Source organism: Neopelma chrysocephalum, unplaced genomic scaffold (assembly GCF_003984885.1).
Source record: "Neopelma chrysocephalum unplaced genomic scaffold, ASM398488v2 Primary Assembly neopelma1_77, whole genome shotgun sequence".
NCBI classification, from domain to species: Eukaryota; Metazoa; Chordata; class Aves; order Passeriformes; family Pipridae; genus Neopelma; species Neopelma chrysocephalum.
The window spans coordinates 2,546,109-2,563,647 of record NW_020897738.1 but is presented as its reverse complement, the minus strand read 5'-3'; the positions used below and the strand labels follow the sequence as shown (position 1 = coordinate 2,563,647).

General features: G+C 51.6%; 1 protein-coding gene across 6 annotated transcripts in view; it reads left to right on the top strand.

Moving 5' to 3' along the window:
* The first annotated feature begins 259 nt into the window (after positions 1 to 259).
* The window catches only part of CUX2 (cut like homeobox 2), a 66,091-nt gene continuing 48,811 nt past the window's right edge, over positions 260 to 17,539 (top strand). Inside the window, exons 1-2 of one of the 6 annotated variants that reach the window (XM_027689516.1) lie at positions 1,661 to 1,686; positions 1,848 to 1,974. In XM_027689516.1, the coding sequence (XP_027545317.1) occupies positions 1,670 to 1,686; positions 1,848 to 1,974 (144 nt within the window). In that variant the 5' untranslated portion in view covers positions 1,661 to 1,669. Of the gene's footprint in view, positions 458 to 1,626; positions 1,687 to 1,847; positions 1,975 to 2,450; positions 2,482 to 14,656; positions 14,846 to 17,539 lie in introns of those variants that run through there. The other 5 variants (XM_027689515.1, XM_027689517.1, XM_027689514.1 and 2 more) reach the window with 5 other exon arrangements.

The window sequence follows — 17,539 nt, the reverse complement described above, 5'->3', positions numbered from 1 at the left end:
GAGATGAGAAGAACAAGATCGTTTCTTGGCTGTTTGTGCTACAGAGTGGGCCAAGGTCACTTTGGGTGTCTGCCTTACCCTTTTGGACAGTTTTCCTGGCCCAGGAGCAGACCTGTCCCTGTGACAATTGGAAGCACCTGCAGAGCAGGGAGCAGTTTGAAGGGTGTTCCTTTTCTTTGATGTCTTCTGAACTCAAATGGTGCTTTTTAGTGGAATCCCAAGAGTCCTGCAAAATGCAGGGAATAGCAACAGGATTTTATCTGGGCAGTGAGGGACTGTTTCTTCCCCAGCTACATGCAGAGAGAGGCTTCAGCACTGCAGGATCTGCTGCACCAAAAGGAGCTGAGAGCTTTGGGAACAGCGAAGGACTGTGAGTGACCACTGCAGGAGCACTCTGGGTTTGCTGGTGTCCATGCTCCCTCCAGCCCTTTGGAGTACAGGGATCAAAAGGTGACAGGTAAGACAGGGGGAGCAGGACAGTGGTGAACAAGGTGGCTGCTGCTCGCTGCCCTCATCCTCCCTGCAGTTTTGGAGGCAAAGCAGCTTGTGAACCCCTGGGAACACTTCAGGATTACATCCCCCTCCGTGGGGTGGTGGTGGGGAATGAGCTTGTCTCGGGGAGGGGAGCTGGCATGTGGATTTGTGTCCCAGCCTGGGAGGAGCCCCTGGGCTCCTCCAGGAGCAGAGACGTGCACGTGTCTGTACAGCAGCCCGGGGTGTTACCTGCTCCTTGGCAGGAATATTAAACCGCTGCACTTGCTTGGTCTGCAAATACCTGCCTGCAAAAAGGACCCGAGGGGCAGCTCCGTCCTTTTCTGCTCAAAAACGAGTCACAGCCAGCGGGGTCGGGGTCCCTCCAGTGCAAACTCGGCTCTGCTGAGGGGTTACCGCTTCCCAGGGGAGTGGGAATTGATTGTCCAAGCCCTTTAGGGTGTCGGGGCGATCAGTACAACAGGCTATGGGACAACTTGGGGCTGAAACTGTAAAGTTCTTTTCCTGTGGTGGGGAAGCAGAGTGGGAATTCCAGGTACAGGTGCTGCTGGATGGGCTCTGTTCCTCTGCTGAAGTTGGTTGGATTCCTGAGAGCCCACCGCACTGAGAAATTTAAAAATGCAGCCCTAAAACAGCCTGAACTCGGCGTGTTTCTGAACCCGGGGCGTTTTCTGGCTGCGGAGCGCTCAGAGCGTGTTTGCTGTAGCCATTCCCGGCAGGTCAAAGGTGCTGGATGGGTCAGGTTCGGGGAAGAAAAAAAAAACCAAACCAAAAAAACCCTGGAAAAGTTTAACCGGCGGCTTCCGGCTGGCGATTTTCCAGCTAAAAACCTCCATCGGGCTGGGAAAAAAACCCACCGCGACCCTTCCCCGTACGGAGACCCACGGAAGTGGGGGGGGGTGGTCCTGGACTGACGGGGAGCGATGCTCGGGGGTGGTCCCGGTGGGGAGAGGGATGGATCGGGGGGGGGAAAGGGGTGGTCCCAAGGGGAAGGGGGGTGGACCGGGGGGGTTCCCCCTCCCTTCCCAGCGCGGGGCCGTCCCCGGTGGGGGCGGGCGGGCAGGCGGGCAGACTCCCCCCCTCCGGTCCGCGCGGCTCCGCGCCCCCTCCGCGCCACCGGGCTCCCCCAAGATGGCCGCCGAGGTGGGATCGATGTGTCGATACCGGACACGGTTTGATGTCCGCCGGCTCCAGGTCGGTGGCGGCGGCGGGCGCGGGGCTGGCGGCGGGCGGGAGGGAGCGGGAGGATGGAGGGGAGGGGGGGGTGATCCGGGCGGCCCCCCCCCCCCCCCCCCCCCCCCCCCCCCCCCCCCGCGCCCGCCCCCCTCCCTCCGCCCACCCTTCCCCATCGATAGGTATCAGAAATTGATCCCCCGCCGCCGCCGCCGCCGCTCTTTGTTCGGCGCCGCCCGGGAACATGGAGCAGCGCTAGCGGCGATGGAGCCGCGATGGAGCCCCGGCCCCCGCCCCGCCGCCCCCGAGGTGACAGCGGGGCCGGGGGGCGGCCGCCGCTCCGCCCCGGCGGGAGGGAGGGAGGAAGAGGAGGGAGGGAGGGAAGTTGCGCGGGATGAAGTTGCGGGGAGCGCGGTCCCCCGCGCCGCCCCGCCAAGTTTGTGGCGGTCCCCGCCCGCGGAGCGGAGCCGCAGGTGCCCGCGGGCTGCCAAGTGTCCCCGGTGCCCCCCGCAGCCCGGTGCCCGCGTTCCCCCGTGCGCGCGGGGCGGGCAGAGCCTCGCGGGTGCGGTGATGGATGCGGGGATGGCGGAGCGGGGCTGCCCGGAGCCCCGCCGCCCTCCCATTGTTATCCAGGGCCGGTGTGCGGGGCCGGTGCGGGGGCTCGGCCAGCCCTGAGCGCCGGGAAGGCGGTCGGTGCCAGGCGGTGCTGCTCGGGCCGGGGATGGATGCGGCGGGGGGGCGGCAGCTCCTTTGTGGCTCCGGGCAGGTCACGGCCGCCGTATCCCACCGTGGTACCCTCGGTCTGTGAAATTCCCGGTAAGTCCTTTGTTACCGTGTGCGGGGGAAGGTTGGCCGGGGGCTGCTGACAGTTTGTGACCTTAAATGCGCACCTTAAACGGGAGGCGGATAATTAACACAATGGCTCTCCCAACATAATGGGATGAAACCCAACCTGCCGCCGCTACAACAGCCGAAACGCTCATTTCCATGGATATTAAACGGGTTTATCCCTGTAGGATGTTCCGGAGTTTAAAATGCAGCATGCTTCGGAGGGGAGTAAACAAATTGCAATGCGATTTATGGGGCTCCGGTACTGGATCAACAGTTCCAACATTTAATACATTTTGGCTTTTAAGCAGATTATGTGCTGCGTCTGCGCTGCGCGACCCGAAAAGTACCGCAGGTAGCACGGCCGGTGGGTTTGCCATGACTGCTCCGCTCTGGCTTTGTGGAAGGGAAGGGATTACGGCTCTAAGCGCTTCGGATACAAAAGCGTTCCCCGCTAAATCGCGCTAATGACTTTTCCTGGGTGCGCGCAGACCTTTATTTAAAGATAAATATTGGCAGCTACTTTGCCGTGGGTCTCTCAGGGTTGAACTTTGCCGGAGGGAGAGGTGGGCTGGGAGGTGGCAGCTCTCCTTCCCCAGCCTGCCGGGGGCTGTGGATGGGTGCGGAGCCGGAGAGGGAGCAGTGAGGACTGACTCCTGTCCAGGCAGCAGTTCTGCCGCCTCGCCGGGATCACGGTGGGAAAGGTGACCTTGTGCCAGCTTGGCCTAATGCCCTCCATAAAAAAATAAAATTAAAAAAAGAATGGAAAACAAGAAGAAAAAAAATAAAGGAAGGGAAACAATCCATTTATATTCTTGCAAGAGCTTTTTCCTTTATTTTTTTTTTCCCCATTCCTTTTTAATGGATGTGTCTGAGCAGCTCCGGTGGCCTGGGGCTGGCCGGGAATGGCAGAGTTTGAGCCGCCCTGATGAATGGTGGGCATATGGAAAACACAGGGATAATGTGCTACTCGGCAGCGCTCGGATCGAAACGGCGCTGAGCCCTTTTACGGCGGAGAGTCGCGGAAATGAGAAGAGATAAAATTCCATCAAAGATAATACCAGACGTATTTCACCGGGTTATGAGATTGGTTTATTGTGTACATTACTAATGCAGTATTTTTTTACAGCTTTCTTGTGTGTAATAGTCAGAGTGGGATTCATACCTTCATGGGTTTTTTGGGTTTTAATTTGCTGGGGGTTTATTGCGTTCCGGGTAGCGCCGTATGGATTCCGTGCTCCGTGTGCTGCTTGAATCCAACCCGTTCCGTGGTAAAACAGCAAAAAAAAATGGGAAGAGCTGCGAGCTGCTGGTTTGGGATAATAAATACAACGGTGAGTGAGAGCGATTAGAGCCATCTTTTATAAATGTCTTCACATCTCATTATGTAGATGAGCTCTGGCTACACGGCTCCAGCCTTTGGTTTGTCAAATAAAATGTTCTTCGTTTTATTTCCCGGGAATGCAAATGTTCTCCCTGTGCTGGAGTTGGGCACAAACTTCAGCGGCGGCGGCTCTGCCGGATGGTGTTGAGCCGGGAGCCTGCGGAGCGTGGTCTGGTTGATGAAATGTTTTTGCTGTTTAAAGTTTAGGGGAGGCAAAAAAAAAAATACACAACTGTGGATGTGATTAAAATATTATAACCTTATGATATTCTGAAGTGCATAAATTTTACATATCAGCTACAGAGGGAGTTTAGACATCCATTAAATGATATGACAGCTTGACTTATCTAAATGTGCATCATTTAACAATGTGTCAAAATTCTGCTTTATATAGACGACAGCAGTAAATAAGCTATCAGTCCTCTTGGCTGGAGCTTAATTCCTGGAGCTTGGACTAATAAACTTAACTGCACTCTTGTGGAGCAGCAGGATAACCTCGGGGGGAGGCTGAGGTGCTTCTGGGGAGCTTCACCTCTGCAAATTTCCTGGGTGCCCTGTATTTTTAGGGCTTTTAAGGAGAGACTGGTAGGACCTTCTAGGTTTCTCCAGCGTCTCCAGCACCCAACACTGTCTGTCCTCATCCCTGCTGGAGGGTGGAATGGTGCCTGAGGGAAAGAGAGGGGGAGCCCAAGGGAACTCTGGGTGCCCCCATCTCAGGGGTTTTGTTTTTCCAAGCTGAATTCTCAGGGTTTGTGGAAGTGCAGCCTGTGCCTGGGGCTGGCTGAGAAGCCAGGTTGGGAGGTTGGGAATGTGGTTTTGGCTTTCCAGTGGCTCCAGCTGCTCCCGGTGCATCGGGGCATGGGGAGTGTTGGCTGCAGAATCATCTGGTTTAACCAATTAATAGGAATTTGGGAGCAGTGGCACTAAGGAAGCTGTTCTGGCAGATGCCTGTCTCATGGTTGGGTTGTCTGTGGTCTGATAGTTGTGTGCTCCTCTTGAGAGGTTCCCAGTGACCAGGACATTCATGATGGTGCTCTTTATGTGGGTTCTCTGCTGTCTCCTGTTGTGGTTGTGCTCTGTAGCCTGTCTGTTGATAGGAACACTGGAGATGTTTCTTTCCTTCACCCATGAGCTCTGTTTCCTTAGAGATTGATGGTTCTGGGATGTAGCTGATGCTGCAGCATCAGCAAGTTCAAACCTTGGTGGCTGGAGGACTCGTGTGTCTCTGAACTTCACTGTCATTGACCACTTCGATGTCCCCTTCCACCACCACAGCTCCCTCCTTGGGACAGGCTGAGGTGCAGCATCCATCCCACATCCCCCAAATCCTTCATTAGAAGCGAATGCTTGGTATTTCTACTATTTCCAATTCATATGTGAAGGGAAGAAGGAGAAGGGCTGTGTTTCTGGTCCCACCTGCTGTGGGGTCTGTGTTGAGTGGCGCCAGAAAGTCGGACCGTGAAGTTCCTGAACTGAAATTTGATTTTTTTTTCTTGTGGCTGAATAATTGAGACACTGCCAGACAAGAAGAGCTGCAGAAAATGAGAGTTTATCTTTAGCTCCACAGCTCTCACTTTAGAAACTGGTGACCCCAATTCCAGCCCGAAGAGTGACTTCTTCCCTAATTAATAAATCCATTAATTAATTGTGTGCGTGCTGCAGCCCATTAGAGATGTATACGCTGGCCTCCTGATCCAGTTTAGTGGATTGTCTCTATGGCCTTGGAAGGGGGGAGAAAAGGGATTGTGGCCAAGAGGCAAATAGGGGACAGGGATGGAAATATAATTTGATTTTTGTGGGACTGGAGGGAAGAGTCTGAGCTGTGCCATCTCCCGGTGGGTTTTCCAGCTTGGAGATGGGTACGGGGACAGCAAGTGGAGCTCTTGGGGTTGCTGTGCTCACTGAAATAGGGGAGAGCGTGGAGGGAGGCTCATGGGGTGCTTCTTGCATCGATGTTGGTGAGCAGGGAGCCGTTTCCTTGGGCTGCCAGGGCTGCAGCATCACCTCCCGCTGCCTCAAGCCGTGAGTTTGGCAGGGCTCAGCAGGGCCTCTGTGCTGCAGGTGGAGCAGAATGTTAAAGGGTTTGGTGATCTGAATTATTATTTATGACCAGATTAAGCAGGCAGTACACTCCCAGCCTGTGAGTCCTTTAGGAGGCACTTGCTTAACCAGAGAACCTCAGCGGAGCGCGCGGAGCTCGCGATTCGTCTCCCTCCATATGTTGGCTCAGGAGCTGCTCCCTTCAGTTAATTTTTCTTGCTGTCTGCAGAGACTTGAAATGAAAATACAGGCAAATTGTTGTGTGTGCTGGTCCCAGGGCTCCTGTTTTCTCTGCTCAACGGGAAGTTGACTGTTGGCTAAAGAAGCACCATCTTTAAATGCAGGAGGCTTTGCTTGCCTACGGATTTGGGGGTCAAGGGACCCGTCTGCTCCCCTATTTTCCCTCCCTGGTTTTGCTGGTTGGAGAAAATCAGTGTATTTTGGTTCCCAGAGGAGTCTCTGTGTCCCATGAGATGACGATGTTGCTGCTTCCCTCCTCCCTTGGGTGCTGGCGTAGTCATGGAGCTACATCCCTGGCTTCAGGAATTCCCACATCCCAAATTGCAGGGAATTATCCTGGGACCTGCCAACACAACATGGCAAATTGAAATTACAGGGCCATTGTTTGCAGGGAGGGAGGGAAACGGGGAGCTGCAGCATCCTGCTCCTCAGCAGGCCTTGAAATGGAATTAATTTAGGATTGGGAAGCGACGGTTTGTGCTCCCCTCTCACCAGGCCTCGAGACAGAAACCACACCACGGCTCCCCTGCTGTATTGATGGTGTAACACGTTCCCTCTCAGATTGGAAAAGGCACATTAGAGACATCCATTCCCCCCAAAAAGCCTGGCTGAAGTTTCTCAGAACATTTTGTACCATCCTGCTCCTATTACCGAAAGATGTAATTCCCCAACTTGGGAGATAATAAGCAGGTATTGACTTCTGCTGGGGTCATTATCAAGATTTATTCAGTCAATATGGCTCCTTGGGTCAATAAATCTTGAGGTTGATAAAGGAGGAATATATACTTGCAGACTTTATTAAAAAGTTTTCCCCTTCCGTAACACTTTCTCCTGTGTGTTGCAACAGGATCTGTGACTGAGTTTTCTTTGATTACCTTTTTTTTTTTGATGGTGCACATTTTCCTGCAGCTTTTGGTGTATTTTTCCAAGACAGCAAAATGTGGGAGGAAGGATTTGGCCCCCTGCTGTGCTATGATTCTCACTCTCCTGGCTTGGGTTTGGGGGGAGTGGGATCTGTGGGTGCCTCACCAGGGCTCAGTGGATGGGGAGGATGGGGCTGAGCATGGGGCATTGAGTTTTTCTCTGGGAGGATTAAAATTCAACATTCCTGTCCCCAGCCCCCTGTGAAATAATGGGATTGTGTCCCCTTCCCCATCACAGGTGCCTGGAGAAGACTCCAGGGAGACCTTAGAACAACTTTCAATGTCTAAAGGGATTCCAGGAGAGCTGGAGAAGGGCTTTGGACAAGGACATGGAGTGACAGGACTGGAGGGGATGGCTTTAAACTGAAATAAGGTAGATTTAGATTACATATTGGGAAGAAATTCCTCCCTGTGAGGGTGATGAGGCCCTGGCACAGGTTGTCCAGAGAAGCTGTGGCTACCCAGTCCCTGGAAGTGTCCAAGGCCAGATTAGATGGGTCTTGGAGCAACCTGGACTAGTGGTGTCCCTGTCCCCCTGGCAGGGGGTGGGACTAAATGAGTTTTGAGGTCCCTTCCAACCCAAACCATTCCATGATTCTATGAAATCTCTGGATTGGGTTGAAGTGGGACAGCTGTGACACACTACACTGGGCTGGGCTCTGTCCCAGCACCCACTTGCTGCCCTGGGTGATGCCTTTGTGCCTCAGTTTCCCTGTTCCTGGGGCACAAGGGATGGAGTATTTTTGTGCCCATGCCCTTTGTGTGTGGCTTTGGGCTGGTCCATCATTCCCTGCAGCACAGGCCCCTCAGAAGGGTTGCATGTATGATTTGTGTTCCCATGCAGGGGATCTCAGGGGGCATCTCTGCCAGGAGGTCCAGGCTCACAGTGAAGAGCTGGCTCTCAAAGTCAGCAAGCTGTGGGGGGTCATCAGCAAAATCTACCCAAAAAAGCTAAGATAGCCTGAAATCTGGAGTGCTCATTATGAACCAGAGTGCTTTTAATGTGCAGGGGCACAGCAGCAGTCCCCCTTCCCGGGTCAGCCCCGTCCGGTGCTCACAGATCCCAGCTCTGGATGGGGAGGGAGCCTCAGATGATGGGGCACAACAACTGCTCACCCCAGGTCTGCAGCCAGGATTCCCATCAGAAGAGCAGTGTGTGATGATGGTCTCCTTCAACCTCATCTACGTATTTAATATGAATTATTTTGGCCGTGTCTGCCCAAGCCCTGCTTTGCAATATTCAATATTCCCACAGTCAGTGGGTTTTTTTAAGCTGAGCTTCCCTGGACATGCCAACAGCTCCTTCCAAAATGGTTTCAGTTCCTTTTACTCTTTACTATGGCCTTGCTGTTTAATTGATTTTTGGACTAGTTTGTTGTGGCCCTCAGTGGTTTCCCCAAAGCTGCAGCAGCCCCCCTGGGCATTGACTTCGCTGCGGTTTCAGCGACTCATTGCGATGGCGGGACCGCTTTAATATTAAATGGCTTGGCGTGTCTGTGCCAGCCAGGCCTCCTGCAACAAGGGTTCCTAAAAAAGTAAATAACCAATTTGAACCCCGTGTAAATATTCCTCTGGTGGGAGCTGTGCCGTGCGTCAGCCGCTCCGAGCACGCTGCCGTTGCCTCTGGTAACGCTCCCGTGGTTTTTACACCAAAGTCAGGACCTCGAGCATCCTTTGTTTTCTTCCGTTGGGATAACATAATAAAGTATTACCTGGCGCTGGCAGCGGGGCTTGTAATGTGTGCTGTAAGCACGGAGCCAGAGCCGGGCTGTTATTGCTCAGCCTGGCTGCAGAGGACATTTATTCCTTATTAATCACTCCAGCCGGGAGAGCTGCCTCCGTCTGCGGCTCTCGGAGCGGTGCACAAACATTGCTGCATCCCTGGGAGCTGGGTAATTATTATCCTTCTTGTCCCCCCAGTTTCTTGGCTCTGTTTTGGGTGAGTAGTGTTGCTGAAAGCCCCCCATGATGCCCAGCACAGTGGCTGGGATGGGGTGATGGAGAGGATGGTGTCCTCCAGGAGGAAGGCTGTTGGGACCCCCAGTGCTGTAGCTCTCCCTGTACCCCCCAGGATGGTGGGGGTGAATTCTCTCCAGGGGAGGGTTAGCTTGAGTCTCAGGAAAAGGTTCTTCCCCCAGAGGGTGGTGGGGCACTGAACAGGCTCCCCAGGGAATGGTCACGGCCCCAAGGCTGCCAGAGCTCAGGGAGTGTTTGGACAACGCTCTCAGGGACAGGGTGGGATTGTTGAGGTGTCCTGGGCAGGGCCAGGAGCTGGACTTGATGATCCTTGTGGATCCCTTTCAACTCAGGGTATTCCACGATTCTGTCAGTCTATGAGGTCTCTCCCCTGAGTGGTTGCTGATGTCGCGTTTGTTGTGCTGGAGTGGGATGCTCTGGCTGTTCCATTCCAGTTCCCTTTCTCTGGGACCGGTGATGGGCTGTTCTCTGCTGATCCCAAGCACCTCCAAACTCTTCCCAGCCCCATCCCTGGCAGAGCTGAGGGCTGACTGAGCCAGCGGGTACCTGAGGCCAACAGGACTCTGCCCTGGGCACGGCTCCAGCACGTGTCCAGGCGTCCCAGGCCAGCAGCTTCCCCGCTCCGCTCTCCGCTCGGCACACGCCGCAGAGGTACCGTCTCCTGCCACTGCACTTTTCTTTCAAATAAAAGCAGCTAATTAACATTATTCTTTAATTATTGCCTTTATCAACAAGGGGTCTGGTTTATACCAGCAGGATAGTCGCTTTCCTTTCCACTACCCAAGCGAATGCTTCAATTCCTGTTGCTTTTGAAATGAATTTGATGTCATCTGCCCATTGTCACTTAATGGGGACACTTGGGTAATGATTGCGCGCTCCAGCCCTGTTAGCAGCACTGCGAGCGTGTAATTTAGCCCCTTAGGCAACAGTACTTTTGAAATCTCTGGATAGTTTTGAACTCTCTGTTCTTAATTAAATATGCAATTTTTCACGGTAACCAGGTTAATTCTTTTGTGTTGTGTTGTAATACTGTTAGGAATTTTCATAGTTCTTATTAAACATTATTCAGGCATTGTGAATTCCATAATTAAAAAAAATGAAAAGAACAAAGCTTGATTCACTTCTTTCTTTTCCCTGGTTAATTTATCAAATGAATTTTGCAAATTTTTCTTTTTCTCCCCAGACGGCGTGCCAAGTGTTTTAAAGGGGAAGGATTTAATTGCTCTGTAGGGATTGGTTGGTTATGAAGGATTTGGCTGTTTGATTAGTAAACCCTATTGGGAATGGTTTAATGCTCCATGATCTTAAAAATTGTCTGATTGTGAGGCTCTCCAAGGATGTTTTCTCTCTTCCTTATGTACGGCAACGGCTTCACACAAGTGTGATTATGAGGTAGAGAGGAGGGAGCAGAGGTCGGGGCTGGGTGAGCCTGCCTGGCCTGGCCATGAGGAGGAGGATGGTGGTGAGACAATCCTTGGAGATTTTGGGAATGGATCTCTGGCTGTGCCAGGATGGGGCTGCTCTGGGCTGGATCCGAAACTCGGTTTCTCTTCGAGGACTCGCTCCCCAATATCTATCTTGTAATGTAATGAAATTTTGTAGAATATCTGGTTTATTAGGAGGCAAAACCCTGCTGTGTTCTCCATGTCTGAATCCCTCTGGCATCCCACTGGGCAGCATCCCTGGAAGGATGCTGAAGTGCATAGGGAGGTCTGGCTGGGGGATCCGCGCAGCCCTGGGCAGGATGATGCACAAGGAGGGATGTGGGAATGCACCTCCTGGGGATTTAATTCAGGTACCCCATAGCAGGGTGGAGCCCTGATCCAGGAGTTATGTGGGTGACCAGCCTGCTCTGGGTGCAGAGCCTGGGCGCATCCAGCCAGGAGTCTTTATCCAGGGAAAAACAACACAAAAATGCTCTGTTTGTCTTTTTTGCTGGTGGGGTTGGTACCCACTGCCCAGTTTCTGCTGGTTTTTTTTTTGTTCTCCCACTCCTGGTAAGAGGGGGCTGTGCTCTGCCCTCACACCTCCAGCCCCAACTTCTTTACCTGAGGTTTGGATCCAGAATTGATGGAGGTGACGTCTGTGCACTGCTGTTGGGGCTGTAGGGATGGGCTGGGATTCCAGCATGCCGAGGAGAGCACAGTGCTCCAAAATCCATACTGGGGAACAGCCTGGGCTTCACTTCCAGAGTGTCCAGGAGCATCCCTGTGGGTGCTGGCACTGCCAGCGGTGCTCTGGGTTGTTTGTAAAGCCGTTTTGGACTTAATATGGGTGGGGGGGAATCAATAATTGGTGTTTTTAGCCATATGGTGCCAGTTGAGGTCCCCTGGGAGCCCCTGAGGTTGTGGGGTGAAGGATGGTGATGGGCTCAGTATTAAATATCAGAACAACCCCAGCGTGCTGCTGTCACCCAGCGGGTTTTGGGGGGAGCAGGAGGGGTTTCACCTCCCACCTGATGCCTGGAGCATCCCTGGGAAGTGCCGCTGGCTGGGAGACGCAGCCCAGCCGGGATCGATCGCAGCCAGTCTGAGGGGGCTCCCCAGGGGTTATTTGGGCTTTAAGGAGAGGTCAGAGAGTCATTAAACTTATAAATATATTACAATTTAAGAGAAGAGCTGTCGTTATCTTTGAACTTGGTTTATGTGGCGCCGATTTCTCCCCGTTCTGGTTGGAGCCAGGTGGATTTGCCAGGCTGGGGCTGCCTGGGCAGCTTGGGGGAGGAAATAAAGAGTTCAGCACTGTTGGGCTGGGGGACTTTGCCCCCAAAAAAACCTGCCAGTTTTCCCCAAAAAAACTTGCAGAAAGGTGTTGGTTTGAGATTTAGGGAACCAAGTGGTGCTGTGGTGGCTCAGCAGGTAGTGATCCTGGGTGCTGGCAATGATGTGGGGTTGGAATCTGTGGCAAGACTGGGCCTTCTCTGCATCATCTTTTGCATGAATGGGATGTTTTTGGTGAGGGACAAGTCAGCAGCACATGGTGCCCATGGTGTGGGCATGAGCACAGCCCCCTCTTACCAGGGGTGGGAGAACCAAAGAAACCAGCAGAAACTGGGCACTGGGTACCAACCCCACCAGCGAAAAAACACAAGCAGATCATTTTTGTGTCGTTTTTATCTTTTTTAAAACCTCCCTGGATAAAGAGTCCTGGCTGGGTATGCCCATGGTGTGGCCACAAAGGAGCATCACCAACCCATAAGGCAAGATCCAAGGGGCCCCCCAGCAGTGGCATCAACCCATCGCGACATCTCCATCGTTGGGTTGAGCAGCGTGGGCCAGAGTTGCAAGCAGAACTTAAAAATAATGATTGAAATTAAGCAAATCCCCGTTGTTCTCCCAGTTTTCGTATTCCCCGTGGCTGAACCAGCAATGCAGGGATGCAAAGCATTTGCTCTGTGAGTTTTGCTCGGCAGTGGTGACACAGGGTTGGAGCAGAGAGCAACGGGGCTTTCCACGGCATCGTGCTGAATTCAGAGAGTCATTTCAAAACAACAAAAAAAAAGGGGAAAAAAAAAAAAGACTAGACATTTGCAAGGCGAAGGCGAGCAGATGCCTGTAATGTATTCCCAGGCATGACACGGAGTGGCAGCGTGTCATGAACCGTGTCCCCAGGGACCCCCGGGTCTGTGATATTGGCTTTAACCCCCACCGACTCCGGTCGGGGCGTAAATTCATCAGGCTTACGGGTATTGCTCTTGGACTACTGAATAATTTACAGTTGCAGAGCCCAGCCAGGTTCAGGTCATCGGGGTTCATGGGTTAATAACAGGTTTGGTTTTTGTTGTCAGCAGCTGCCTTGATAACATATGAAAGAATCCTATTCTGTTGATTAGATTTTGAAATGGATCAATTTTTAATCAGCAGAACATCTGACTCACTCAATAAGAGGAGCGTGGTGGAGACAGGACGAGGGGCTCGTTATTTACAGGATTGTTTGTTTTTACTAATACGCAAATCCTCGCCGGGGCCGGAGCCTGGCCCTGCCTTCCCTTTCCCTGGCTCCCCCAAAATAAATCGCTGGGATTATCTGCGGCCTCGTGCCAGGTATTTGATCCATCCGCTGACTGGGTAGGAAATCCATGGTGCTGCTCAGGAGATCCGAGGCCACGCTGGAGCTTTGATTTAGTTATCGTGTTATTGATGAAAAACACTTATCAATCACCAAATCTTGTATATAAAAGCATTTTGGGGGTGTTTGGCTCACATCTTCCCGAGCATCCTGTGTGGAACTCCCCTCTCTGAGGGCCACCGGCAAACCTTGGTGGGATGTGGAAATATCCTGGCCAAATTCCTGCCTGTGAGCAAAGTTTCACAGGGAGTAGCTTTGATTTCATCATTAAAGAGATGGATCCCCATGAAAAGTTAAATACTGAGCGGAGACCTGGCCAAAAGCTTTGCTTATTTATTTTACAGTTATTTTGTTTGATTACCCGGGGCACAAACAAAAATCCAAAGGTGATGTATTTCATTGCATGTTGAAATGTGTTTCTTCTTGTAAAGACGTGCATAAAATAAACATTGTTTTTTAATAATAAATTATTATTATTTTTTAAATGGAATCCGCTGGGTCAAAATTTTGGCTTGAAGCCAACCAAGTGGTTAAGAGCCACCAATCACAGGACTGCCTGAAAAGGAAATTCTGATTTTTAATAACAGAAAAGGTAAAAGTCTCATAAATATAAGAGTGTCACTGGGGTATGATGGCTGTGTTGTGGCTGGCTGGGGACCCTCTGTCACTGGCAGATATTGATATAGATAAGAACTCGTAGGGATGATAATTTGCATGGATTTGCCCTGGGTGCTTTGGGATTTTTACTTTTAAAACTTTCGCCTTCTGGCAGTCTCCTTAACCTAAATAAATATTTTCCCTGGGATCAGTTAAGTTCATGGCTGGGGGTGAGGAATTGCTCCTGGTGGATTATTTATTTCTTCCTGGAAAGCGTTGCCTCTTCTTTAAAATCTGGTGTATTTCTGCATTTATATGTATAGTTTTCCTGTTGATTTGTTGAGGTAGTGATTTAAGCACCAGGAAAATGGGGATCCCGGAGATGGGAATGCTAGGGATGGGGATGTGAGCATGGGAATGAGCCTTCTGGTCCAGCTGGGTGTTGTAGCATCTTCCAGCCCCACTCTGGGCACCCACGTACTCTGTGTTTGCTGACATTTGCCCACAACCAGCCACGCTCCAAGGTCTCCTCCGGAGCTTTTACAGCCCCATAATCCCAAGGGCTCATTCCTATAACCTGGGAATAACACTGTAGGTAATGGGTGTTTGCTCTCACACCCATCAGCGATATATCAACTCCTCCTAAATACATTAGTGACATCAGAAGGTTAAATATGCATATTATATCATCCCTGGTGGGTTTATTTGCAGGAGAGCAATGGGTGTCACAAGTTCACCACTTCAAAATTAAGTTTATTTTAGTGATGGAAAATGTGCTTCTTCTATTGAGCATCTGCTGGTTATTTTCTGAGAGGAGTTGGAAGAAAAACAGTTTTGCAAAGAGTAGAGGGGTGGCTGAGCTGTTTTTTATTTGATAGTGGGTGCTCAGAAAGTGCTGATGGAGTTGATGAGGCTTTAGCTGCTGATGTTGGGCAGTGGGGAGCTGCCCTGGGGATTTGCCCAGTTCTTGGCTCCTCTGGTAACTTAACTCTCAAAATTGCCCTTGTGTTTAGCAGCTGAGGAAATTAATTGCTGATGGATTCCTGGGTTTTAGTGTCATTGCTCTGGACAGGATTGATCCAAAATGGTGCCAGGGCTGGTTCTGCCACTGTGTGGGAGCCAGGTGTTGTGTGAGGGGAACAAATGGGGCTGATGGGGCTGGACATGGTGCTTTGCTGCTTCCTTTGCAGTTTAAGGACATGAAAAAGGGTTGCTCCTTTGCAGCTCAGTTTTCTTGCCAGGGTTCCCATCCCTGGAAGTGTTCAAGACCAGGTTGGACCGGGCTTGGAGCAACCTGTTCTAAGTGAAAGGTGTCCCTGCCCATGGCAGGGGGTTGGAACGAGATGATCTTCAAGCTCCCTTCCAACCCAAATAATTTTGTGTGTCTCTGATTCATTTGGGGTCTGTGAATTTGTACCCCAGCCAGTCCCATGTGTTGTTCCAGAGATGCACTAATTTGATCCAGACTTACCCAGACCAGCACATACTGTCTTCTCCTTCTTCCTCCTTGATTTTTTAAGCCATTTAGCAGTGTATGATGCTCCAGCAATTTTGGGCACCACAGGGAATTTGGGTTCATTAGGACTCACTGTGGGGACCATGCAGATTTTGCCTTTTGACAGCAGTGCTCTTCTCCTCACCCATCCCTCCTTCTCTTATTGAAGGACTCCCCTTCCCACCAGGATGCATAAGCTGAGCCTGGAAGGGTTTCTGTGCTCTAGTCTTTTTTTAGGCTAATAATTAAACCATAATAACAGAGCCCAGCATCTCTTTATTTAAAGAGCAGATGGAGTGTCCTGGATATTAGCATGGCCCTGACTCCAACAGTGCCAGCAAGTCCTGGAGCTCAGGGTGTGGATGTGCCCCCCCCAGACTGTGTTATTGGGAAGGCAGTGGGCAGCAACCCCATGGGACACCAGAATTACAAGGGCACTGTTAAGTAGAGGTGAGCTGAGATGCTTTTCCTGCCCATCTTTGCTATCCCACGGCTGAACCCCGTCGAGCTGCTTCAAAAAGCACTTCAGGATCCCGATGGTTCATAACTCCCTCCCACTGCCTGAGCTGGCAAACCTGGCTCAGCCGTGTGCTGGGCAGCTCTCCCTCCACTCGCCCCTGCGAGCGATCCGAGGAGCTGCGGCTTTTACGGTTACAACTGGAGTGGGGGTTTTTTGGTGACACACTTTATAGTGGATAATCCCAGGCTGCTACTTTACAAAGCTATAAAGGAGCCTGGCGCAGGCGGTGGCTGCTGAGCTTGCCCGGAGCTGGTTCTCCCCTCCTCGGCTCAGCGATGATTTCGGGGCTGCAGACGCCATCCTAGAGGGTCCAGATCCATCACCCTTCCTTTCCCCATTTTGTCTCCACCTGGCATCACCACCTACCCACCGTGTTGTTTACCTCCCACCCCGATTTCTTACTGAAACACCCTCTTTTTAATTTTTTTCTTAAGCAGCTACAATTGATAATTTAGCTCTGGATAAAGCAACCTTCGAGCTTTTTCTTTCTCAGAGGCCAAACATTGATGTTGCGTGAAAGAGGAGCTTTGAGGAGGCTTTGTATGGAACTTAGCTTCCTGAAAAATTTATTTACTGTGACTGTGATCCGCAGGAGCGGATTGATGTTTATCTATAGTAGTTCTTGCCAGAAAAAAAAATGCATAACTGCACTTTCTTGGGAAGCCTTGAAAGGCCTTTTAAATAAGTGTCTAATAGTAGGCTCTCAATAGCAAACAGCCAGCTTGATAGACAGTGTACAGTATATTATTAACTATAAGCAGGCTTAATCTTTTTCTCATGTTTTAGAGAATGCTTTATAACCTTGTGGCCAAAGAATTCATGATCACCAGGTATTTGAAGCTAAGCAAAAATTATACCAGCTGTTACTGCTGGGAGATCGATACTGCCGGGAAGCGCGAGAGGCGGCAGCTCCCGCAGGCAGCTCCTGCTCCAACCTCCGTCCTGGAGCTGCTGCTCCCGGCCAGGCCTGGCTGCCCAGCTCGGATTTAGGTGGCTCCTCTGTCATGTGGGAGATTACTTAGGGAGGGATGCTCTGGGGAAGGTGTTGTTTATTTATTCTCCTTGGCAGTTGCCATGTGGGAGATGGAGGTCCTGGCGTTGTGCAGGTCCCAGCTCAGTGGAATGGAATTATGGAATCTTTAAGGCTGGAAAAGACCTCTGAGGTCACTGAGTCCAGCCATTAACTCAGCCAAGGCCACCACTAAACCATGTCCCAAGTGCCACATCCACATGCCTTTTGAACGATTCCAGGAATGGTGATTCCAGCTCTACCCTGATAGCCTGTTCCAATGCCTGAGCATGCTTTCCATGAAGAAATTTTCCCTAATATCCAACCTGAACCTCCTGTGGTTGTTCCCTGTTGTCCTGTCCCTTGTTCCCTGGGAGAAGAGCCTGACCCCCCCTTGCTTCCCCCTCCTGTCAGGGAGTTGCAGAGACCGAGAAGGTCCCCCCTGAACCTCCTTTTCTCCAGGCTGATCTGCCCCAGCTCCCTCAGCTGCTCCTGCTGCTCCAGACCCTTCTCCAGCTCCGTTCCCTTCTCTGGACACGCTCCAGCACCTCAATGTCCTTCTTGTAGTGTGGAGCCACATTCCGAGGGCAGGATTTGTGCCTGATGGGATGAAGTCCAAGGATCCATCTCAAGGATCACCTGCATCTTTCCTGTGCTGAGTGTGGCAATAAAATAGCAGCAGTTTCCTGATGGGCAGTGTTCCCCAAGGCGAGGCCATTGATGTCCCTGGTGAGCCTCTGACCCCCTTGCCTTGTGTTTGGGGTGATTTTGGCCACGTGCTGCAGTGCCCTCC